The sequence below is a fragment of the Phycodurus eques genome, chromosome 15, assembly GCF_024500275.1.
Source record: "Phycodurus eques isolate BA_2022a chromosome 15, UOR_Pequ_1.1, whole genome shotgun sequence".
NCBI lineage: Eukaryota > Metazoa > Chordata > Actinopteri > Syngnathiformes > Syngnathidae > Phycodurus > Phycodurus eques.
Window position 1 is genome coordinate 10,060,029 of NC_084539.1, and position 26,666 is coordinate 10,086,694.

At 40.1% G+C, this 26,666-nt stretch overlaps 3 protein-coding genes across 11 annotated transcripts in view; 2 read left to right on the top strand and 1 right to left on the bottom strand.

Annotated features, from left to right (window-relative positions):
- LOC133413382 (probable E3 ubiquitin-protein ligase HERC1) overlaps window positions 1-1,620 on the bottom strand; it is an 80,754-nt gene extending 79,134 nt beyond the window's left edge. For all 6 annotated transcript variants that reach the window (XM_061697699.1, XM_061697697.1, XM_061697696.1 and 3 more), the window contains exon 1: window positions 1,266-1,620. The gene's annotated coding sequence lies outside the window, so the exon portion shown is untranslated. The remainder of the gene's footprint in view (window positions 1-1,265) is intronic.
- A 4,248-nt stretch (window positions 1,621-5,868) lies between these two features.
- Window positions 5,869-8,696, top strand: esm1 (endothelial cell-specific molecule 1). The gene is made up of 2 exons (XM_061699007.1): window positions 5,869-6,424; window positions 8,152-8,696. Exons 1-2 carry the CDS (start codon window positions 5,932-5,934, stop codon window positions 8,379-8,381), a joined length of 723 nt encoding a protein of 240 aa, XP_061554991.1. The 5' UTR covers window positions 5,869-5,931; the 3' UTR covers window positions 8,382-8,696.
- A 9,176-nt stretch (window positions 8,697-17,872) lies between these two features.
- arhgap24 (Rho GTPase activating protein 24) overlaps window positions 17,873-26,666 on the top strand; it is a 58,954-nt gene continuing 50,160 nt past the window's right edge. For 3 of the 4 annotated variants that reach the window (XM_061698189.1, XM_061698191.1, XM_061698194.1), the window contains exon 1: window positions 24,094-24,228. The gene's annotated coding sequence lies outside the window, so the exon portion shown is untranslated. Of the gene's footprint in view, window positions 18,028-24,093; window positions 24,229-26,666 lie in introns of those variants that run through there. The other variant, XM_061698190.1, reaches the window with a different exon arrangement.

Here is a 26,666-nt window from a genome sequence, read left to right on the forward strand (position 1 = left end):
CAGCCTCATTAGGGTTACGAGTGAGTTGGAGCCTATCTCAGTGGACTGTAGGTGAGAGGTGGTGTACACCCTGGACTTGTCCCTAGCCAATCCCAGGGTACATATAGACAAAGAACGTAATATACAGTACAGTTTCTGTAATACAGGAAAACCCACGCAAGCGCGGGGATAACTCGAGATTCGAACCCTGAACCTCAGAACTGCGAGGCAGACGTGCTAATCTATATGCCGCAGGGCACCTATAGACAAACAACCTTATATGCCTGTTTTGGGAATGTGGGAGGAAGCCAGAGCATGCAAACTCAAGATTTGAATCCCCAACCTCAGAACAGTGAGGCAGAGGTGCTCGTTCACTCATTCAATTGTGCTGCCGATAACAATTTTTAAACAGTTGAAAAATTTTCATCAGAGTACTTTTAAGTACATTTTGTGCCATGATGCGCCATGATAATTTTGGGTGCTGCTGTTAACAATTTCTAAAGGGAGGGGGGAAAAAAGTGTTTTTTCATGCCTTTATCTGTAATTAATAATTTTGTTGTTTACCTTTCTTTTAGCAATGAGTTAATAGTACTGCTAATTGTGATGATGTGATGATCAAGCCATTCATTTTTAATAGCGCTTGTTCTCATTGGAATCATGGGTGAGCCTATCCCAGCTGACTTTGGGCGAGAGGCAGGCTACACACCCTAGATTGGTCACAAGACAATTGCAGGAGGGTAGACAGAGAAAACAACCAAACTAACATTCACGCCTGGACAATTCGTAGCCTTTAATGAACCAAAAGTGTATGTTATTGGAACGGGGGAGCAAGCCGGAGTACGTGGAGAAAACCCAAGCAAGCATGGAAAGATCATGCAAACCTTAGATTTAAACCCTTAACCTCACAATTATGATGCAGACCTGCCAAACATTAGATTACTGTGCCGCCAATCACAATGACATTTTCATACTATTTCATCACTAGTCGAAGGTTGGATGTTTTTGGGTGGGGGTGTTTTATGGAATGGAGTGTTTGTGTGTGCGTGTGTGTGTGTGTGTTGGGGGGGGGGTTGGTCTGCCAACAGAGCAGCCCCCCCCCCCCCCCCCCAAAAAAATGGAAGCAGCATAGGTTGAGGTTGACTTGCAGCCTCATGCAAAGCTGCGTGTCACTGAGCATCCATGCTAATGACATTAGCCGACTTGCTGGTCCAGTCCATTAGCAATTCATGACCCACCCCCTTCCGGAGAATATACACGAACACACCCGTGACATTGCGGCGACTCACCTCATCAACACAATGGGTAACGGTGTGCTCGCAGTCCTAGCTCCTCCGGTTTCCCCAGTGAGCTAACTCGGGGCAGGGCTGGCAACACAGCGGCTGTCCGTGGCGAGCCAACCCCCCTCGCGAGCTGCTCGGTGGCTGGGTGACAGCTGCTCGGTGACGTCCAGGCGGGCGTGTGACGATGGCGAACAACAGGCGCTGACATGTATGTTAGTTAGGATCCATTTCGGACGTTTGGTAGCTTGACGCCGCTGACATGTTGGATTGCTCGGACGTTAGGCCGGCCGGTCGTCAGCGTTACCTGTCCCGTAAGAGGGAGCTCCTACTCGGACAAAAATATCATGCCCCCACCCCCCGGCTTCTCCCTCCGCCTCCGCCTCCTCCTCCCTCGCCTGTCGCCTCCTCTTCTTCTTCTGGGGTTGTATCAACTGAAGGTGGCCGGCGTCGGATGACTACCTTACCGCCATCTTGTGTCTCAAAGTGTGGAACTCCGCCTCATCTTCACCAGCATCAATAATCTTCGTCAATATCATCATCAGAGTGCTGGTTAGTCTGTCTACTTTATATTTTATATATCTGTTAACATGTTTTTTTTTCTGGGGGGTGGCGCAAGATACTGCACAGTGTTTTCCAACCTTGATTGAGCCAATTAAGGCACAAATATTGCATTTTTTAAAAATCCCCACACACCAAAAAAAATAAAAATAAAATAAAAATACCACACAGTATACTAGGGTTGTCCAAACGTTTTCCTTCGAGGGCTGCATACAGAAAAATTGAAAGATCAAGTGTCACTTTTATTTTCTTAGACTTTTTTTAAACACGCCAAAACCAATCTCTTATTTTGGGAAACTGCTACATCACAGACAGACACTTTCTGTGAATGGTGATTAGGTAAATGGTTTTAGGCGGCGCTGGTTAGTATATCTGCCTCACAGTTCTGAGCACCTGGGTTCAAATCCAGCCTCACCTGTGTCGAGTTTGCGTGTTCTCTCCCCTGCATGGGTTTTCTCTGGGTACTCCGGTTTACTCCCACATTCCAAAAGTTTGCATGCTAGGTTAAATGAAGACTCTAAATTGACCGTACGTGTGAATGTGAGTGCGAGGTTGTCTATGTGTGCCCTGCAAGTGGCTGGCGACCAGTTCCGAGTGTACCCCGCCTCTCGCCCAAAGATAGCTTGGATAGGCTCCAGCACACCCGCGACCGTAGTGAGGATAAGGGGTAGGGATAATGGATGGATGATTTTGGGGTGGCCCGCACCCCTGTCTCCCATTAGCATAAATCTGCCTCTGCCATATTCAAAACAAAAACAAGACCAATCGGTAATAAGCCAACATTCTTTATAGCAAGGGTTACTTGAGGATCATAATTAACATTAATTTGATATATTCACAAATCAGAAAGTTGAGGAACAAATTATTGCTTGTGAAACTAATTGTCTGTATTCATGAGAAATTAGAAAGATATTTCGTTTTGTTTTAGTTGTAAATTATTTCTTTGCATCCATCCATCCATCCATTTTCTGAGCCGCTTCTCCTCACTAGGGTCGCGGGAGTGCTGGAGCCTATCCCAGCTGTCATCGGGCAGGAGGCGGGGTACACCCTGAACTGGTTGCCAGCCAATCGCAGGGCACATAGAAACAAACAACCATTCGCATTCACAGTCATGCCTACGGGCAATTTAGAGTCTCCAATTAATGCATGTTTTTGGGATGTGGGAGGAAACCGGAGTGCCCGGAGAAAACCCACACAGGCACGGGGAGAACATGCAAACTCCACACAGGCGGGGACGGGGATTGAACCCGGGTCCTAAGAACTGTGAGGCTGACGCTCTAACCAGTCGGCCACCGTGCCGCCTATTTCTTTGCATATCTTTAAAAAAAACTATATCAAAACAATTTATTATTAATAGTTGTAGTCGCCGTAGTAGTTTTCAGGGGTGTCGCAATAGTGTTGTGTCAAATGTAATTGTCTTTTGTACAGTCCCCTCCAAAAGTATTGTTACGTCAAGGTCGATTCCTATGTTTTTGTTGGATACTGAAGACATTTGGGTTTGAGATCAAAATATGAATATGAGACAAAAGTTCCGAATTCCAGCTTTGATTTCATGGTATTTACATCTAGCTGTGTTAAACAACTCACCTTTTCCTTGAAGCCACCCACTTTTCAAGTGACCTGAAGTATTGGAACATGTGACTGATTGGTGTTTCTAGTTGCTCAAGTGTTGCCTTTTAGATTGATTGCTGAAACAATCTATTGTGCTTGTTTTTGGCTTTGGGTTTCACCTGTGAAAACTGCATTTGCTGTTAAGCAAACATGAAGACCAGAGAACTGTCTATGGGATAAAAGCAAACCATTTTGAAGCTGAAAGAAGAGCGAAAATCGATCACATTTAAATATATTAGTGTGACAGCCAAGGGTCTGAATACTGTGATATTTCAGTTTTTCTTTTTTAATGCATCTGCAAAAATTTCAACAATTCCGTTTTTTTCTGTTGATATGGAGTGCTGTGTGTACATGAATGAGGGGGGGAAATTTAACTTAAACGATTTTAGCAAATGGCTACAATATAACAAAGTGAAAAATTTCAGGGGGTCTGAATACTTTCTATGCCCACTGTATATATCAGAATCAGAATCATCTTTATTTGCCAAGTATGTCCAAAAAACACACAAGGAATTTGTCTCCGGTAATTGGAGTTGCTCTAGTATGACAACAGAGAGTCAATTTACAGAGAAAAACAGTCACTGGGCAATAAAGGGTTGCTAGTTATCTGGTAATGCCGGTAGAATTATTATGAATTTTGTTTGGACCATTATGCAAAAAGATGCAGAGTCCTCTCGCACTTAGAGCAGTTCGAATGACTAATATTGCAATAGTCCGGTGCAATGACCGTTGTGCAAAGGGCGCCGAGACTTCAAGCGAGTAGTACGATAATCTGGGACAATTTTGATTGTGCAAATGTTGCAGATACTCCTCAGTCAGTGTGCAAATGGAGCAGATGCTACTCTGGCATGAGTGGCCACTATTGGTCAACAAGGGATATATAAATAGTGCAGCGTAGTGAGAGATATACTGTGTGTACACACACACACACACACACACACATTTTCTGTAACGCTTATCCTCACTTGTGTCACGGATGTGCTGGAGCCTATCCCAGCTGACTGGAGGAGAGGCGGGGTACACCCTGAACTATTCGCCAGCCAATCACAGGGCACATGTAAACAAACAACCATTCGCATTCACACCTACGGGCAATTTAGAGTTTTCAATTAACCTAGCATGCATGTTTTTGGGATGTGGGAGGAAACCGGAGTACCTGGAGAAAACCCACACAGGAACGGGGAGGACATGCAAACTCGACACAGGGGAGGCCGGATTTGAACCAGGGACCTCAGAACTGTGAGACAGATGTGCTGAATCTGCATATTTCATGTTCAAATACATGGGCGAGAGACAAAGTGCGGCAGCGAGCAGCCTCACCTCACCTCAGATTGCGGTATCCCTCACAAATTTGCCACTTCATGATGACCCAGTCTTTTTTTCTTCCACTTTTGAAAATGTTTGCACCCCTAACTTTTTCCCCTGGGGAACCACCCCCTTGCCCAACTCCTTGATTAATACAGTGAGGTAGGAAATATTCCTCTTGTTTAAGGATGTCCTACTGTCTAATTTTTGTTTGTTTGTTTGTTTACTTTTTATATTTTGCTAACCCCCAATTTTTTTCCCCCCTGGGGAAACCGCCTGACGTGGTGCACCTCCTCCTCGACACCCCCCTCCCAACTCCTTGACTAATCGAGTGTAGTCTCAAAGTATTCCATGCACTTGTTTAAGGATGTCCTACTGTCAATATTTTTTTACTTTAGAAATTTTGTGCACCCCCAAATATTTCCCCTGAGAAAACAACCTGTCATGGCACACCCACTAACTCCTTGATTAATGTCGTGTAGGTATGGCACTTGTTTTAGCATGTCACACTGTCCCATTTTTTTTGGTTTGTTTTTTTTACTTTAAATTTTGTGAGGCCCCAAATGTTGGCCCTGGGGAAACTGCCCACCCTGGCATACCCTCCCACCCCCCAACTCCTCGTCTAAGTGTAAATAGGGAATATCCCACTTGTTGTCACACTGGATTTTTTTTCTTTTCTTTTTTTCACTTTTGAATATTTTTTGTAGCCCCATCCACCTAAGTGTACCCCGGAACGCCTTGACTTGAAATTGGAAATACCCAACTTTTTTCAGAGTGTGCCACTGTGTTACTTTTTTTCCCCCAAGAAATTTTGCGCACCTTCAAGCTTTTCCCCTGAGGAAACCCATTTGATTGAGGGATTAGGTTGGACATGTCCCACAATTATTTCAGGCTATTGCAATGGCCTTATTTTCACTTTGTTTTCCTGATTTTTTATTTTTATTTTGCGCACCCCCAAAATAGGGCCAATTTAATGACAACACTCTTTATACTATGTTGCGCATCGTTGGAAAAACAGCACCCTCTGGTTCAATGACATGCAGAGCGGATGACGTGTGTTGGCGGCGCGGTTCCTCGTCTCCCACAAAAAAACAAAGCAAAGATAACTTGTGGCATGAGGTCACGGGGATTTCAGTTCCTGGATGGCGGCTCGGCGCTAATCCCACTTCCACGCCGGATCTCTAAAAAAAGGAGCGGAATGAGGAAATTGACAAGAGCGAAGTGCAAAACAAACTTGTTGGATGCCGTGAAAAGCTCTCCGGCCGATGCTCGCCTCCTCACTCCCACTCGTGTCCCGCGCACAGGCGCTCGTCCACCACCGCAGCCTCTCATCATCACCATCACCACCACCACCGCCACCACCTCATCCTCAGCAACGCCCGTCATGTCTCTGCTGTTGGTCACTGTGCTGTCCTCGCTGCTCGCCCACGACGCCCAGGCGTGGGGCTCCAGCGTCAAGTACGCCGTCAACTGTCCGGACAGGTGCGACACGGGGCGCTGCGGCCCCACGCTCGCCTGCGCGCGCACCGTGCTGGACGACTGCGGCTGCTGCCGGGTGTGCGCCGCCGGCAGAGGGGAGCACTGTTACCGCACCGTGTCCGGCATGCACGGCGTCAAGTGCGGACCGGGCCTCTTCTGCGAGTTCTACAAAGATGAGGACGACTACGGGGATGAATACGGCGTGTGCAAAGGTAACGTTAAACTGCATGGGATACATTGCACCAAAACACTGCAGGCTGTAGTTCGTGTTATTGACATCAATGGGTCAATCCAATGGATTTAGGTCCATTGACTTTTGTCGTTAGTTAGACACACTTGCGCTATCCCACTAACTTTATGACGCTAACTGCGCACATGTGCGGCCACTTTAATAGAGACACGTGTACAATCTAATGAAACACAAAAGAATGCCTATTCAAAATTAAAGTAATGCTTATTTTTTGGTACTGTTCCTTTAACATTGAACATTTAATTATTATGATTGTAGTTTCCAGTATTGAGGGACACGAGATGTTTCTATTTGATTCCAAAACACGTTTTAGAATTATTGGACTGATATTTTAATACAAAGTTTAAAAAAGTATGAGAAACGCTGTCTAATATTTACATTAATTTCAAATATATTTTATTTGTATCCTATATATTACATTTTAAAACGTATTATGAAGTTTCTTTTCATTTTAATAATTTTATAAAGAAATATAGACTGTGTATTTCAATTAAATAATTACTTTTTATGAATGAATGAATGATATTCTAAAGTACTCAAAACAGAGTTTAATATTTTCATTAAAAATATTTTCTTCCCCCATATTATTCTGAAATATGTGAAACTGCTTTTAATTATTGACACCAAATATGATTGATTTAAAAATAGTCTAAATATAAGTGTTAATTTTACAGAAAATAATTTGTTTAAAAACTAAAATAATTTTTAAAAGTATTTTAATATTTATTGGAAACAATTCATCTTATAAAATATATTTCACTTTCTAATGTTGAATTCAAAAATATTTTATTTCAAGTATTCTAGAAAATATTTGAATCTCGTTCTATATAAACTATAGCATTCAAAATGATATTCTAAAATATTTTAAAAAGCTTCAAACGTATTTATCCTGAATAATTTTACTATTATGATAAGAAACAAATTCTCATATTTTAATTGGGATATTTTACTGCCCCATATTGTTTTAAAATATTAATAAATATATTGCTGGAGCCTATCCCAGCTTTCTTTGTCTGAGAGGCGGGGTACACCCTGGACTGGTCGCCAGCCAATCGCAGGGCACATACAAACAAACAACCATTCGCACTCACATTCACACCGATGGCCAGTTTAGAGCTTTCAATTAACGGGGAGAACATGCAAATTCCACATAGGTGAGGGCGGCTTTGAATCCGGATCCTCAGAACTATGAGGCAGATGTGCTAACCAGTCGTCCACCGTGCTGTTATTTGAATCCATATATATTTAATTTAAAAATAAACATAAAAATAATGAGATATTTAAAAAAATATATTGGATAATCTTTCTTAAAATTTATGTTTTAGTAAAAAAAAAACATGAGTGCTCAAAATAAATAAATATATTACAAATACCGTCTAATATTTTACTCCAAATGTTTTGTTCCACCAAAATATTTTAACATATAGACATTGTTTCTAATACCCCCACCCTCCCCCCAAATATTCTCTTAGAATAGTAACATTTTGGAAACAGTGAGATATTGGTTTACCGATAACAATAATTGTGGTTGTAGATTGGATTGGTATACAAATCAGTCAAGGCATAGTTAACACATTTCAGTGCAGGTATACCTTATAAAGTGCTCTAATGGCCTTTTTTTTTTTTTTTACAGAATATTTATGGTTAAAAAATAAACAATCGAACGTAAGTGTTTTTGTCTCCTTGCAGACTGCCACTTTGGCACCTATGGCATGGAGTGCCGTAAGATTTGCGGCTGCAAAGGCGGCCTTTGTGACAGGGAGACAGGCGCTTGTCTGACCCTTCGATTCTTCACCAAACTGGCCAGCAAGCTCAAGGCGGAGCCTCAAGATGGAGAGGAGGGCTCAGGAGATGTTCAGGAGTCAGATCCACCGGCAGTAAATATATCCAGCACTCCAAAGCGGCTCAACCCTCGCTGACCAGTGCATTCAATCATTCATATATTCATTCTGTCTCTCAGTCAGTTGGGAATGTAGCATTAATTTATAAGTGAACAGACAGGTCTCATTTTATTATCTTCTTGATTGCATGTTGACTTTATTTATATGGTTTATAAGATCACCTTTTTACTCATCTTTCTCAGAATGTTTCGTGTGCCTTCAAGTGAGAGAATAGGATGTATCATTTTTCATGTTGTCATTGAAGTATATGTCATCTATCCCTACTGTATTTGTACTGTATAAAAGATATAACAATGTAAAGAATCGTCTTACAATTAAACCGAAGTTATCAAATTGTTTTATTTACTTTTGTCTCGAGGCGACTGTACTGCAGAAATGTACACAATACAGTGCTTAAAAAAAATATGTGTTTCCCTTGAACCTTTTCACATTTTGTGACCTTATAATCACAAACTTGAATGTATTTTGTTGAGATTAATATGATAGACCAACAAAAAGTAACACTTAATTCTGAGGTGGAATGAAAATGAAATACGGTTTTCAAAATTTTAAGCAAATCTAAATCTGAAAGGTGAAAAGTGTGCATTTGTATCCAGCCCCGTGTACTCTGATACCCCAAGATATAATCCAGTGGAATCAAATGCCTTCAGAAGTCACCTAATTAGTAAACAGAGTCTATGAAGACATGGTCGTCCACCTAAACTAATAGAGTGAGCGAGGAGAGCACTGGTCAAAGAAGCAGCCAAGAGGCCCATCGTCACTCTGGAGCAATCCACAGCTCAGGTGAGAGAATATGTCCACAGGACAACGCGTGCACCCCACAGATCCCTGACCTTTATGGAAGAGCGGCACAGAAGAAAGCCATTGTTAAAAGAAAGGCATAAGAAGTCCCATTCGCAGTTTGCCAGAAGCCATGAAGGGAACAGCGCAAATATGTGGAAGAAGGTGCTTTGGTCAGATGAGAACAAAGTTGAATTTTTTGGCCGACTTCTAAAGCGCTATTTCATGTGTGGCAGAAAAACTAACACTGCTCATCACCCGGAACACACCATCCGCACTGTGAAACATGGTAGTGGTAACATCATGCTGTGGGGATGCTTTTCTTCAGCAGATGGTCAGTGTTGATGGGAAGATGGATGGAGCTAAATACAGGGCAATCCTGGAAGAAAAACCTGAAAAAAAAAAACCTGTTTGAGGCTGCAAAAGACTTGAGACTGGTAAGGAGGTTCATCTTCCAGCAAGACAATGACCCTAAACATAAAACCAAAGAAAATTCATTTGTTAGAATGACCCAGACCAAACTTCCACTGGACATCTGTGGCAAGACTTGAAACTTCCTGTTCACAGATGCAGATGCTCAGATGCTCTCTGTCCAATCTGGCTGAGCTTGCGCTATTTTGCGAAGAAGAATGGACACAAATGTCAGTGTCAAGAAGTGCAAAGCTGATAAAGAACATAATCCAAACGACTTGCAGCTGTAATTGCAGCGAAAGGTGGTTCTACAAAGTATAATTGCAGTGGGGCTGAACACAAATACACACCACATTTTTCCAGATTTTTATTTGCTTGACTATGGATCATTTGTTCCACTTTACAATTATGTGCTACTTAGTGTTGCTCAATCACATAAAATCTCAATAAAAACATTTACCATTGTGGCTGTAAGGTGGCAAAATGTGAAAAAGTTCAAGCGGTATGAATACTTTTTCAAGGGATACTATGTAGTATTTTTATGTATTTTTTATTTGAGAAGAAAATGTATATAATTTATATTATTTTTACATTTGATTTCTATATATTATGATTGTATGGCAATAGAATGTTTATCTTCATTCTACAATCCCAATTCCAATGAAGTTGGGACGTTCTGTTAAACACAACATAGCATTTGCAAATCATGTTCAACCTATCTTTAATTGAATACACTACAAAGACAAGATATTTAATGTTCAAACTGATAAACTTGATTGTTTTTAGCAAATAATCATTAACTTAGAATTTTATGGTTGCAACACGTTCCAAAAAAGCTGGGACAGGTGGCAAAGAAGACTGCCAAAGTTGAGGAATGCTCATCAAATACCTGTTTGGAACATCCCACAGGTGAACAGGCTAATTGGGAACAGGTGGGTGCCATGATTGCGTAGAAAAGGAGCTACCCTGAATTGCTCAGTCATTCAGAAGCAAAGATGGGATGAGGTTCATCTCTTTGTGAACATGAGCGTGAGAAAATAGTCGAACAGTTTAAGGACAATGTTCCTCAATCTACAATTGCAAGGAATTTAGGGATTTCATCATCTACGGTCCATAATATTATCAAAAGGTTCAGAGAATCTGGAGAAATCACTGCATGTAAGCGGCAAGCCAGAAAACCAACATTAAATAAATACCCGTGACCTTCGATCCCTCAGGCGGCACTGCATCAAAAACCGACATCAATGTGTAAAGGATATCACCACATGGGCTCTGAAACACTTCAGAAAACCAATGTCAGTAAATACAGTTCAGCGCCACATCCGTAAGTGCAACTTGAAACTCTACTATGCAAAGCAAAAGCCATTTATCAACAACACCCAGAAACTGCTGCCGGCTTCTCTGGGCCCAAATAGCTTGTTCACCTGTGGGATGTTCCAAACAGGTGTTTGATGAGCATTCCTTAACTTTCTCAGTCTTTTTTTGCCACCTGTCCCAGCTTTTTTGGAATGCGTTGCCGCCATAAAATTCTAAATTAATGACTATTTGCTAAAAACAATCAAGTTTATCAGTTTGAACATTAAATATTTTGTCTTTGTAGTGGATTCAATTAAATATAGGTTGAACATGATTTGCAAATCATTGTATTCTGTTTTTATTTACGTTTAACACAACGTCCCAACATCATTGGAATTGGGGTTGTAGTTCATATTCTTGTTTATCTTCATTCTAGTTCATATTCTATTTTATAGTCTCAGTAGTTTACGATATTGAAAATAGTTTAGTCCAAAACATATTCAAAATTATTATAAAGTGCTTCAGATATATTCATTCATTCGTTCATTTTCCGTACTGATTATCCTCACTACGGTTTTGGGCGTACTACAGGGTATCCCAGCCATCTTCGTGCGAGAGGCGGGGTACACCCTGAACTGGTCGCCAGCCAATCACAGGGCACATATAAACAAACAACCATTCTCACTCTCATTCAGACCTATGGGCAATTTAGAGTCTTCAATTAACCTACCGTGCATGTTTATGGGATGTGGGAAGAAACTGGAGTGCCCGAAGTTAACCCACATAGGCACGGGGAGAACATGCAAACGTTACACAGGCGAGGCCAGATTTGAACCCGAGTCCTCAGAACAGTGAGGCAGATGAGCTAACCACTGTTTTGCCTTTCAGATATATTTTATTTAAAAACTAAAATAATATTAGCCATTTATTATATTTTTGGGAAAATATCCATCCATTTTCTTTACCGCTTATCCTCACGAGGGTCGCTGGCTGCTGGAGCCTATCCCAGCTATCTTCGGGCGAGAGGCGGGGTACACCCTGAACTGGTCGCCAGCCAATCGCAGGGCACATAGAAACAAACAACCATTTGCACTCACAGTCACACCTACGGGCAATTTAGAGTCTTAAATTAACCTACCCTGGATGTTATTGGGATGTGGGAGGAAACCAGAGTGCCCGGAGAAAACCCACGCAGGCATTGGGAGAAGATGCAAACTCCATAAAGGCGAGGCCGGGATTTCAACCCCGATCCTCAGAACTGTGAGGCAGATGTGCTAACCAGTCGTTCAACGTGCCGCCTTTGGGAAAATGTTATTCTAAAAAGTAATTTAAAAATATACAATATTTCTAATATTTACTGAAAATATTATTGAATAGATTGTAAAATATAAACTGTTAGTCTGAATAAATATGGTATTTAAAAAAAAAAAAAAAAAAAAAAATATATATATATATATATATATATATATATATATATATATTAGAAATGGCTTCTAATATTTATTCAAAAGTTTTTTTATTTTAAGGAATATTCAAGAATATTTGAAATGGTTTAAAAATCATTATTTTCTAATACTGTATGTTATTCAGAAAATGTTTTCTAAAATATTCAGAAATATTAGATACTGTTTCAAATATTTTTCTAAATGTTTTATTCATTCACTATAAAAACTATTACTACTATTACGTTCTACTATTTGCTTTTTTCTAAGAATAGTATTTTTCAAGATGTAATATTTGAATATAATTATATTTTCATATTTTTGTATATATATATATATATATATTCCAGCTCCTTCCCTCAGGTAGGCGCTACCGATCAACGCAAACTAGAACTAGTAGACATTCCAACAGCTTCTTCCCTCTTGCGATCAACTTCTTAAACACCTAACCTATAATTCCATTACAATAAGCTGGCAATTTTTTGACTTGAGTTCGTTGTCACATTTCTGTGGGGCCAATTATGTATTACTCGTGTACTCACTGTAGTTGTCTCGCCATGCTGCACTATTTGCATATACTGGCCACTCATGCCAGAGTAGCATCTGCTCCATTTGCACACTGATTGAGGAGTATCTGTAACATTTGCACAACCAACATTGTCCCAGATGATCGCACTACTCGTCACTTTAAACCGCATACACTCCTTGAAGTCTCAGCGCCCGTTGCACATTGGTCATTGCACCGGACTATTGCAATATTAGTCATTCGAACTGCTCTAAGTGCTAGAGGACTCTGCATCTTTTTGCACAATTGTTTTTTGTCAATGTCTTTATGTCTACAAAGTGTTCTGTAAATTGACTGTCTGTTGTACTAGAGCGGCTCCAACTACCGGAGACAAATTCCTTGTGTGTTTTGGACATACTTGGCAAATAAAGATGATTCTGATATATATATATATATATATATATATATATATATATATATATATTATATATCAGAAAAAGTATCGTGTTATTCAAGAATATATAAAGTATACATATTGTAGATCTTTAATCATACTAAAATATTAGTAGAGGTATCACAAATAGTCGATTAAGTGACAACTAATCGATCATCAAAAATAATCAACTATTTTTATAATTGATTAATCGTCTAGAGCCATTGTTTAACTTAAAATTGTTCAAATCCCCTGGTTTCAGCCTCTCAGCTGTAGTCGTTCATGCAGGCAGACTGATTATCTTTTGTGTTTATTTAAAATAAGACATTTAACAAACATGCTTTTACACATTTTCCCTATTTTGTGACATTACGGACTAAACCAATAACTTAATCAATAATCAATTTTGATCAGTTTAATCAATGAAGAAAATAATCGTAATTTGAAGCCCTAAAATGAATAACATGTAATTGACATGTAGTTGAACCTGAAGCAGCCTCAGAAGTGTATTTCAAACTAGTGTAGTAGTCATTCGCATTAATCAGTACCCAAGAAGTAGCTCTGTTTCAAAAAAGTTGGTGAGTACAACAACACTCCCTCTCGTGTGATATGCTGTATATTTGGTTTCGTTTAATCATGAAACAATACCAAATAAAGAACAATAATCAGCTAATAAACATAATTCCTGAAACAAAAAATATTTTTACAATAAACTTTAATGCAAAATACATTTTTATTAAGCGATGGAATAATCGATAGAATTCTAAAAATATTTGATCATGACTAACATTGTAATACAAATACATTTTGTTAAAAATAAACACTGTTTTATTGTCAAAACATGTAGTAAAACATTAGAAACTGTAACATTTTATGCTAAAAAGTAGTCCAGAAGCGCAGGTGTACATATAAAAGGAATCACTCTTTATTCCCACTGTATCCCAAAAGTTTGAAATGCTATGGAATCCCACAATGGTGTTTAAAGCCTCACCTCAGACTCTTTTAAACACGTACACAAAAATGTTTGTGCCCCATTCGGCGTGTTTATTTCCTCCACTTCCTGACACCTGTGAAAATGGCCCTTCTTCCTGTTGTTGTTGTGTCTGCCCGGGCCGGGAATTCAAGAGCAAGTGACACTCCGAAAAAGCTTGGAATTTTTGTAACACACACACACACACACACACACACACACACACACACACACACACACACACACACACACAAACACACACTGAAAAAAGGTCCTGTTCCCTGCCCGTGGGAGTCATGAAAGGACATTTTTCAATGACTTCTCCCATCAATGAAATAGAGCAAATTCCTAATAAATGAGATATTTGGACTACAATCACAATTTTAAGACATCTTCACCTCGGTGAGCATCTAAAATCGAATCAACTCAGTACGTTTGCTTTGGTTGATGATAACCGTAGAACAGGAAGTGACCCTTACTATGACCTTACTGTGACCCTTACTCTCACCCAGAGGTGACTCTGGGTGAGAGGCGGGGTACCACTGGACTGGTCGCCAGCCAATCAAAGGGCACATAGAAACAAACAACCATTCGCACTCACATTCACACCTAGGAACAATTAAGAGTTTTCAGTCAACCTACCATGCATGTTTTTGGGATGTGGGAAGAAACCAAAGTTCTCAGAGAAAACCCACGCAGGCACGGTGTGCAAATGCCACAGGTGAGGCCGGATTTGAACCTCGGTCCTCAGAACTGTGAGGCAGGTGAGCTAACCAGTTGTTCACCGTGCCGCCACGTCTGAAGACGGATGCCAAAAATGTGTTCTAAAGTCATACAAAACTGGACATCAAATTTGAGTTCATCTGAAGCGGGTTACACACGTACCGATAATGTGGACAAATTCGACCATTTTACCTCATGCTGATGAAAGTCAGCAAAGGCTCGAGCATTGGATGCCTGCAAAAGATTATCCTGAGCGATTATCCTGTGGTGTGGGTTGTGTTAAGTGCAATTGTTTCCCCCCCGATCTGCTCAGAAAACAGTCGGGGAAGACAATCGTGCATCATGAATGTTAAACTTTAATATTTATGATGTGCGTGGTCAATACCGATCTGAACCGAGCCAGGGACTCCATCGTTGTAATGTCAAACATAACAAGAGCTAATTAGAAAGCGACCTAAAACTCGCACTTTTGTCAGACGAAAATGGAGGCGCAACTGGTGTTGTTTGTATAACGTGTCTCAAACATTCACCGCAATAAAAATAACGAGGAAAACAGTTTGCAACTGCAATTTAGCTGAATTTAGTCCAGCAGTTAGTGCAGCTACCTTCTTTTCTTCTTTTAATACTACTATTGTTTGTATTTTCCAGCAGTCTTGATGACACCATATTGCTTGTTACAGGCAAGTCTTTGCACTACAACACACAGAATTGGGTTGGGGGAGGAGACTGGTGATACTCGATGTAGAAATCCTTGTGTGTGCTCTGTTGTGTTGATAATCTGGAGTTCACCACAGACTATATGAGCAGTAAGAGGAAGATTTGATTCCCTAGTCATGTGTAGCATCTCTTGCATTTTAAGAATTGGTCCAGATGTAAAAATAAAGTCATACGCAACGTCAAGACTGACGTCATAAGTTTGAGTTCATCTTTGTATCTGGACAGTTCAGCAAAAATCTGACAATTTCAGTTTTTCTTCTGTTTTTCCCCCCCCCACTTATTCAAAAAGAAGGACGAGCCTTAATAAAAGTTCTTACAAGAAGAACACGAGAAGAAGACAGTGGAATCTCCAAAGTTGGACAATTTGAAATTTGTCCCAAATTTTCAGGAAACATATGCCTGTAAATTCGTACAAAACTCTCAGGTGATGTTAGAAGTATGAATTTGTCATGGGAGACATTACCACACCTCACAAAATGCTCAGTTTATAATTCTCTTTGTTTTATGTTAATAGTTTGAAAAACTCACAAGTTGTCTCACTTGTAAGCCGGGTTTCCACAGTATTTCTTCTTTTTGCTTGGTTTTATGGTCGAGAATAAATGTAATACCTTTAATAGATCTATAAAAAGGTGTCAAATATGCTTGCAGGTACATGGGAGCAGTGCACCGGAGCGTTCGGAACGTTCCCTTCCATTCCCCTGAGAGGCGACGGTCCGAGGCCTTGCATCCAAACAAACAAAAGGAGCTTAACAAGGAAGGAAAATAACAGGAAAGCGTTGGTGAGAAATACCCTTTATGTGACTCCCCGAGCACGTCACACCACCGCCCGCGTTGAAACAAAAGGTGTAAATAACACTGATTTACTGCAAATACATGTCCTGCTATTTACAGTTTCACCCCGCCTCCAGCGGCTGTTTATAGCAGCAGCAAACACTATTATGGGAACTTGCATTTCTTCTCATTAGTGAACTCGTTGTCCTTTGATTTTTCTGGGAAATAAAATAAAATAAAGACGAGGCAACATAAGATAAAAGGAAAGTAAATAAAAACTTGAAATAAGAAAAGCGAGAATGACAAGTTAAATGAAAGAAAATACAACAAAATAAAGTTGAGACAAGGGCGAGTTAGAAGGCAAAATGAAAGTAAAAACAATAAAACAGAATCCAAATACAAGAAAACAGATGAAACAAGAGAATGAGATCAAATTACAAAAATGAAAATGAGTCAAGATAAAGTGAAATAAAAATTAAATGAAATTAAATGATAATGACGAGACAAGATAAAGTTGACATAATACACTAAACTTTGAGACACGACTGGACCAAATAAAATTCAAATGAGGACAAAGAGGATTGGATAAAATTGCATACAATTAAAATAAAATCAGACAAGACAAGAAAATATAAGATGTAAGATTGGTTAAAACATGAATAAAAACAAAGAAAATGAAACAAGATAGGATAAATATACAAATAACAAGTAATAATAAGAAGATGAAACAGGATACAAAGTTGAATATAGGAACTAAAATGAAAGAAAATTAATAAATTAATAAGACAAGATATTGGATAAAATACAATTTAGTTATATAAAATGAGACCAGAAAGACAGGAGAAAAAAAATTAAGTAAAAATCAAACACTTGCTAGGAGTTTGTCCCGGTTTGTGTTGTAGTTGCATACAAGTGTCCTTGTTACACAGCTTTATTGTTTTACTATTAAACGACTTCCATATTGTATAAATTGTCTTTGCATAGAATACTAATATAGTGTTGTTGCTTGTTGCTGGACAAGAGTGTGTAGGGCTTAGTCTCAAACGTCCCATCGTCAAAAAAAAAAAGCAAATATGCCAATTAGGCTCTTAGCAAACTACATGTAAAATACTGTATACTCATGTACTTCACAAGCATCTCGATATTATGCATTCGATATAAAACACAGCACTGCTATCCGCTAGACTTGGTGGATCACTGTGCCCCTGCAACATCATTTATTATTTTGGATGTTTATCAAGACACGTCATAAAGTTACACTGGGACAAATGAATTTACGTCTGTCCAATGGGTTTTGCTACGAACGCAGTGATGCAAAACGCATGATGCATGCCATCAAATTTGTCAAATCCTGGCAAGAACATGCTTTTAAAAGTTTCTGAACCCATAAGACATTGTTAGAAAGCGCCATCAGGGGGCAATGTTGAACTGTGAGAGAAATTGTCACCTTTGTGGACTCTAGTTTGTGATCAGTACCCTAACCCCGGGACAACTTGTTTAATATCAATATTCAAACGTACTCTGAGTACGTTCGTGTTGATATATTTTTAGTGGATTTAATGTCGCCTCTGCTCCTTCAAAGCCAGGAGAAGAACTGTAATGCATACAGACCCCAGGTAAGACTATTCACTTGATTCTTCCTCAACATGGAGATCATAGCGTATTCCAAATAAATGTCACACACACACACACGAGATAATAAACCATAAACCACTTGAGAGATTAAAAAGACTATTTGTTGTCAAAAATGTAAACAGGAAGTGCTGCCATGGCCATGACACTGCTCCAAGTAGTCACTTATTCGACTAAAAATGGAACAGTGTTTTCATTCTTAGTGACGTAGCAGGATATTTGGCACATGTACCATCTTTATAAAGCATGCTGGAAGGTCACCATTTTAGGTTGAAACTTTCCAAAACGCAAAGAGGAAGTGTTGGAGAAAATGTACTTTTTAATGTCTTGAATACAAATAGTTGGGTCTCAAGAGGTTCTGCCTACCGAGCAGATGTGAAATTAAACAACCAAGTATTTATTTTATTTTTTTTAAAGCTTGCCTTTATCTAAAAAGTGTGTCTCTGAGCGAGCTGTCCTGCACTTCTGCCAGTGCGGGTTATTGACATAATAACCCCTCCCGAACCGAATTTGTCTGCCATGATATAATCAGCGAGGCTGAGGAAAGATCCGGAGTCATTTTCAAGCAGTTAACTGCCTGAAACACTCTAATGCAGAAACGTCCGCCTCCCCCACTGCGACGCCTCGGATATCACGTCAAAGCTAAAATGTTCGCAGAGCTGCATTGAGTTTTGTTGAATGCACAGATTAGATTTACCTTCTGATAATGGGCACATACTTGATTGCTCGGTGAAGCCAACGCGGTGGAAGGGGATTTTGTATTTGGTGACACGGTCATGCACCACATACACACAGTAAAGTGTATGAAACGCTGCCACCAAAAGTCCCCTATCTCCACCTCCGATCATGATGTTAACAAAATTGAAAACGGGCGTGGAAATGGAGTGTCCAGTTGCTCACATTCATGAGACAGGGCCGCCCTCTCAAACATGGTAAATTTCAGCAAGTCAAGAAATAGGGTGTGTAAAGTGTGATATAATTGTATATGGTTCCCTTTATACAGAGGAGTCAAAGGGAAAAAAGGGGAAAAGTGGCGCGCTTTACAGGCAGTGTAAAAGGGCTTTACACACAGGCAGTATCCTGTCTCTGTTACGGCTCTGACACTACCTCTAAAGGCAAAAAATTGCTAAGTCAACTCTGTACCCCGTTCTGTGTATGTGCTGTCCATGCAAAACCTGGAAGGAAAAAAAGTGGAACAATGCAGACTTTTACAAGTAGTTTAAAATGGGCTTAACACACATGTGGCATCCCTCCTCTGTGTTGTTGCAAGTTATACAAAGGGCAACATGGAAAATAGGCAACAACAAAAAAAGTGGGGGTAAAAGGGGCGTAATATTGCCAGGCCAGTTTTGCCACCCATTCCATATTAGCCCCATTTGTACAGAAGAATGACACTGAATAAATGCAGAAAAATGACAGCTTTTACAAGCATTGGAAAAGGGGCTTTCCACACATTACTGCTCTGAATGCGATGCTACCTTGTAAAGCGCAAAATTGACAGGTTTACTTGGTACTCTCAGTCTGTGTCGTTGCCATTTAGGCCCGCTGCACACTGTGCGATACAGTCAAATCCGATTGGACCGTCGCAAAAAAAAAAAAAAAAAAAAAAGACCGTTGGTGCCTCACCCCTGCACATTGACTGTTTGGATATATACCCGCGCGGTATGTATCGCTCATATTTCATCCACAGGTACATTATAAATTATAAATATAGTTAAGTGTTTCCATCCATTTTCTGTACCGCTTTATCCTCACAAGGGTCGCGGGCGTGCTGGAGCCTATCCCATCTATCTTCGGGCGAGAGGCGGGGTACACCCTGAACTGGTCGCCAGCCAATCGCAGGGCTAGTTAAGTATTGTAAAACAAAATATTTGACACTGGTACTTTATATATTGCATCTGTACGGCTTGAGGGCAGCACGGCGGCCATGCTGTCTCTTAACCTGTAAATGTATTTTAGTGTGAGTGAAAGTTTATCTGCATTTTGATTGGCTGTAATCTGGTACATTGTGATTCCGTGCACCAGCGATTAAAATGTTTGCAAAACCAGTGGCCGACTTGCCGCTGTTACAGCTCTGATACTACCCATCAGAAAGTTACCGAGTTTACTTCATTACCCCGTTCCGTATCAATGCTGTTTTTTCAGAACTGTGACGTAAATATAGCCGGCTTTTACAGGCAGTGTAAGAGGGTCTTAACACACAGATGTCATCCTGTCTCTGTTCCAGCTCTGATACTACCTCAGAATGCGAAACATTTTGACAGCACCATTTAAAAATGGCCTGCTTTTCCAAGCAGTGAAAAGGGGACTTGACACACAGGGCGGCCTCCCGTCTCTTTCACAGCTCTGATACTACTTCTGAAGGCAGAAAATGTCATGTTTTTGTGCTTTGAGGAGGTAACGAATATGTTGCATTCCAATACAGTCCAGTGAGAAAGACACCCACAGAAGTCAACCGGGGTCCAAACCCTGCTCTTGAAGGGCCATGAGAACAGAAGAACCACAGAGACTGTTTTAATTCCCATATCCGCCATCTGTGAGGATTCATACAGTGTCATCTCATGTGTTATCTCCTTGAGGACCCCCACCACCAATATCCCCCGCCCACCTCCACGGGTGGCCCTCATGGGAGTTTCTGCATGCATCTTCATTTTATGTAAAGCTTGTTATTCTCATGGTCACAAGAGTTTCATGTTCTGCATTCCACATCTTGGACATATAATGAAGCGTGCTGAGAGATGGTGGTGGACATAAGCACCCTTTTGATCAAGCCTTCCTTTCTTCTCTTGACTTCTGAATGGAGTCTTCATTAGGTAGGAAGGTAGGTATTTAATGAGATCCACATCAAAATGTCCACCGTTAAAGATAATGAGGTCTTTTGGGCTTTGGTCTGTCTAACGGAGTCTTCTCTCCTCACTTCAATCAAATGTTTTGGTTGCAAGATGCCACAAGATGGTGCCAAAGCACTACTTAACAATTAGACAGGGCTTTGCCACCATCTTTTGTCATCTTCGGGTGTTTTAGAAGAAGTGCAAAAGCAGCGAATAGGTGAGAATTTTTTTGTGATTAATGGAGGATAGGTAAAAAAAAATTCTGCTAATGGGAGAATTTGCAAGAGCGAATTGCAAATATGTAGGGGATATGTTTACGATTGAGGTTGGAGTTTAAAGTGGTGTACAGTATCGTACTGAGAGCAGTTTCTATTATTTTGATCTTCTCATCTAGCCCAATAAGATGATCGAAAATATATACAGTATATCGAAATATATAATATATATATATGAAATATGACATTATATTTGTTATAATACATTTATATTTTGTTTGAATGTATTAATTTGGGCGGCACAGTGGTCGACTGGTTAGAGCGTCTGCATCACAGATCTGAGAACCGGGGTTCAATCGCCGGCCCCACCTGTGTGGAGTTTACATGTTCTCCCCGTGCCTGCGTGGGTTTTCTCCGGTTTCCTCCCACATCCCAAAGACATGCGTGGTAGGTTAATTGACGACTCTAAAGTGCCTGTAGGTGTGGATGTGAGTGCGAATGGTTGTTTGTTTATATGTGCCCTGCGATTGGCTGGCAACCAGTTCAGGGTGTTCCCCGCGTCCTGGCCGATGATTGCTGGGATAGGCTCCTGCACACCAACCGACCCTTGTGAGGATAAGCGGCTCAGAAAATGGATGGATGGATGTATTAATTTAAAACATATACATACATACATATTTATTTTGTGTATAAATATAAAATATTATAAGAAAAGCAACTGTAAACCTGCTAATTGCAACAAAGTTAACATTTATTATTGTTTTATTTAAATGTATGATTATGAATGTTTTCTTTAAATTTAAAGAATACAATAGAATATTGTTGCTCTCCGATTGGCTGGCGACCAGTTCAGGGTGTACCCCGCTTCTCGCCCATAGATAGCTGAGATAGGCTCCAGCATGCCCGCGACCCTTGTGAGGATAAGCGGTACAGAAAATGGATGGATGGAATAGAATATTGTGTACTAATGTAGCTCATAAGATAATAAAACTTTTATACAGTTTACTACTTAATATAGTAAATAATAGTGTAGTGAAATTATTTTGAGAAAACTGGAGGTAATGCCTACAGGTTTTAAGGTAAATGGCACGATCATCAACAATCTTCACTATGTGGATGACACCGTCCTACTTGGTAATTCTGCTGAAACCCTGCGGCGACTTTTCAATATGATGGTAGCATCAAGTGAAAGATGTGCCCGAAGTGTAAAAAATGACCAAATGCATGAGTATATCAAAATCAGTGCCAGTTTTTGAACCATTTTGTAATCTCAGAAAAGGGGATCAAATTATTAAACAGTTATCATTGAACACTGATAAATTAGACGGTCACAATAAAAAGGAAATGCACAGAGGAATTACACTTGTAAAGGATGCTTTCAACAAAATGATGATGCTTTGGGTCATTGTCCATTTGGAAGACCCATTTGCGCTCAAGCTTTAATTTCCCAGCTGATGTCTTGAGATGTTACTTCAACATTTCCACGTAATGTTCTTTCTTGATGATGCCATCTATTCTGTAAAGTGCACCAGCCCCTCCTATAGAAAACAACCCTACAACATGATGCTGCCAATCTCGTATTTCAAAGTTGGGATGGTGTTCTCAGGCTTGCAAACTACCCCCTTTTTCCTCCAAACATAACAATGCTCATCCTGGCCAAACAATTCAGTTTGAGTTTTGTCATCCCACAGGACATGTCTCCAAAAATTAAGATATTTGTCCCTGTGTGCATTTGCAGACTGTAAACTAATCAAGCTTCTTTTGGAGTAATGGCTTCTTCCTTGCCTTTCAGCCCATGCCGATACACACTCTTACCAGCTTCAGCCAGCATCTTCACAAGGTCTTTTTCTTTTGTTTTTGGGTTGATATCCACATTTCGGATCAAAACACGTTCATCTCTGGGACACAGAACCACTCTCCTTCCTGAGTGGTATGGTGGCTGGACATTCACATGGTGTTTATACTTAAGTATAATTGTTTGAACAGATGAACATGGCACCTTCTGGAAGTTGCGCCCGAGGATGAACTACACTTGTGCAAGTCCACAATTATTTTCTTGATATCTTGGCTGATTTCTTTTGACTTTATTTTCATGATGTTGCACAAAAAGCAGTGTGTTCCAGGTGTTCCTTCAAATACTGTATAACCATACATCCACAGGTGTGCCTCTAATTAACTCAATTGCTGTTAATAGAAGCTTCCAAAGACATGACATCATCACCTTAGTTTTCCCAAATTGTTTGAAGACATTGTAATATTACTGCATGTAAACTTCTGACTGAAAAAAGTAATGAAAATTGTCCACAAAAAAACCCAACTCATTATTGTCGTATCCAAATTGACCAAAAACAGGAAAGGTTTAGTCTGAATTCATGTCAGACAGTAAGAAAAAAACATATTGCAGAGTTGCATATTACAAGCAAATTCCATCGAAATATTGTTGAATTAGCGCCCTTTAATACTGAGCATTCCTGTTTTTGTAGCAGCAAAAATGTTTGTATCGGATCTCATTAGACTACTAGTGCACCTAATGTCTATCAATCAAGCCCTATAACATACTTGAATAGGCTGTCATTCTTATTGATTGTCAGTATGGAAGGTTTGCGTGAGGTTCTATGCCGACAGCTCGCGAGTAAACAAGATGCGCTCTCCTCCCGTCGCTGTGTATTCAGCTGAGCTCGCACCCAAGTGTCCACGGAGTCACCTCATCAATGTTTCCCTATCTGCACACACAACATTCACTACCGTAATGACCACAAAAGCTGCGCGGGTTAAAAATAAGACTACCTTAAATCGCGCAAAAGCTGTGCATGTACATTATGTGATACCTTTAAAAATAGACTTTTCCCTATGGATGCTGACGTCAGGATAACATACACGTGTCAGGCTGCTGTGTTTCGGTTTACATGTGTCTGTGTGGGCTCCTCCTCTTGGAGAGAGAGAGTGTTTCAGCATGCACACGTTGTGGGAGTTGAACTTGTGGCCACATTTCTCCACACACTGAGTCCGGGTAGCTAGACGGAGAGATTGAACGTCATCTCCCTTTTCTTCCTTCTCCTCCTCGTGTTGTTGTTGACGCGGGCTGTCATTCCGCACTGGATTTATTTGGGAGACCAGCACCTGGCTGATTATCTGAAGGGTGAGTGATATGCTTTTTTTGTTGTTGTTGGAGTGGTTTCAAGAGTAAATGGTGTTTGGTGGTTATGTGTTTTTTTTCTGTGGCAATAAAAAAGACTAGACACTTTATTAGGCTGCCTTGCAAAGATAATAGTGTTCGATTTTTATTGACGGAAAGGTATTCATTTGACAGTATGGTTGTCATGGTGGTTGTAATTTGCAGTGGCAGATTGCACTGCATCAGACTGAGAGCTATTACCCATCTCATGTGTAACTGTAAAACCTCCCTTGTAAATGAAGACTTTTTTTTTTTCAAAATAAGCCACTTGTTGCTAGGCAGAACTTTGCAGGGTTTGTGCCCTCAGTCCCAATGAACTAATTTAAATTAAAAAATATACATGTATACAATATATACAAAATATGTACAACATATTTTTTTCATAATCATCATTTTATTCAAATAAATGAAAAAAAGTAATTTTCTTTAGATTGTGGCGTACACTCATTTGTTTCTGTATTTTATATAAAATAATTTAATGTTTTAAAGTTATGTTTTGTTTTATTAGGCAGAGTTTGGTGATTGGCTGGCGACCAGTTAGGGTGTACCCCACCTCTCGCCCACAGTCAGCTGGGATAGGCTCCAGCACGCCCATGACCCTAGTAAGGATAAGCGGTATAGAAAATTGATGGATGGATAGGCATAATTCGCAGAGCACTCTCATTTGTGCTCTCAGGTGCAATATTCATTTTTACACACTTTGAATTGTAATAATTTCACATATTTATTTTCTTTCCAAATAATCATTGTATTTTTTTAAATTAAAAACTATATATACACACACACACACACACACACACACACACACACAAAATAAATATGTGAAATAAATGAAAACAACTAATAAAATATATATACAGCCCTGCCTCAACCCAAAGTCATCTGTGATAGGCTCGAGCTCACCCGAGACCCTAATGACCAGTGGATGAAAGTGCTTTTTTTGTTTGTTGCTATGCTACCTCATATTTGATACAGCTCATGCGTTGGAGCTCATTAAGTGGACTTAAATATTTTTTCCAGTGTTATAAACTGCAGAACAATTTTATCAGCACGATTGACTTTTTTAATTGTCTCACCTAGGTGGGCCTGCTGGGAGTAAGTAAAAAAAGCTTGGCACAACTTCCCCGGCAATTAGTAAATTTCCACCACTTTTCTGGGATGCTTTTATTTACACAGTTTATTGCAAAGATTGTAAGGCTGCGATGGTCCCCCTTGCACCTGCAATATCCATGAAAAAGGGAGGCACATGCGACGTGATGACCCCCCCCCCCCCCCCCCCCCAGTGTCCGGAATATGTGTGCAGTGCTCACAAGCTGTGCTGATGGAAAGCTGCAGGATCAGGTTGCCCGTGTCAGCTGCCGTACTCGGCTCTTCCCAGGTCTGTGATAGCTATTTATTGGCCAGGGAAACTGTAGCAAAGTGGGAATCTGGGTTTCGGCAGGCCGGAATATTTCAAACACATCAACTATTTTCAATCTATATCTGCTCATTATGTTTGATATAGATGCCATATGTTTTTTTTTAGTACTATAGCTTGGCTAAATCTTGGTTTGAAGAAATTGAGGTTACAAATGGATGGTCAGCGCCATTTTGAGTCTTAGGCTTTATGTTTTAGTAGTGTTAATGATGCACTATATTTGTGTTCGTATGTCAGACTGTTTGATAGTTAACTGCCTACTTCCTGGTTTGAGAAAGATGCAATTGTGTTACGAATGGAAGGACGGTGCCATTTTGAATCTGGGATGGCGTGTTTCCAAAGCTAGCTAGCTAATTAACTACCTGAAATCGACCAACTATTAGGTAGTTGGCTAGCTACTATCTGGTTTGAGGATGATACTGTTATGAATAAACAGATGGGGCCAATTAGGTTCTGGCATAGACTGTTCCATAGCTAGCTAGATAGCCCTCTACATAACTACGATCAAGATACAGTATAGCCCACAGCCTTACCTCTGACAGTTTGCACCAGTAATGATTGTAGAAATAGTGGTAGTATTAATAGTGTTTAAGAGGCCATTAACAGTCACATTTGTTTGTCAGACCATGCCATGTGGTGGTTAGCTACTTGCTGGTTTGAAGCAGCACCATTTTGAATCTGGGAAAGACTGTTTCATTGCTAGCTAGACGTGTGAGGTTTTGTTTCTGCGACTGTTTGGCAGTTAGCTAGCTAATTGGTGATTAGAAAAAGATGTAAAGCATGGATGGAAGGACAGTGATTTGATTCTTGTTTGGACTGTACCATAGGGATCAAGCTATGGTCAATACTTTTTGACGCTTGGTGTTGATTGACACTCGGTCATTGTCGTTACAGTATTTAAGAAGCTGTTAAAATGCTATTTTGGATTTGTTTGTCCGATGGTTTGTTAGTTAGCAGGCTACTTCCTGGTTTGAGGATGATCATT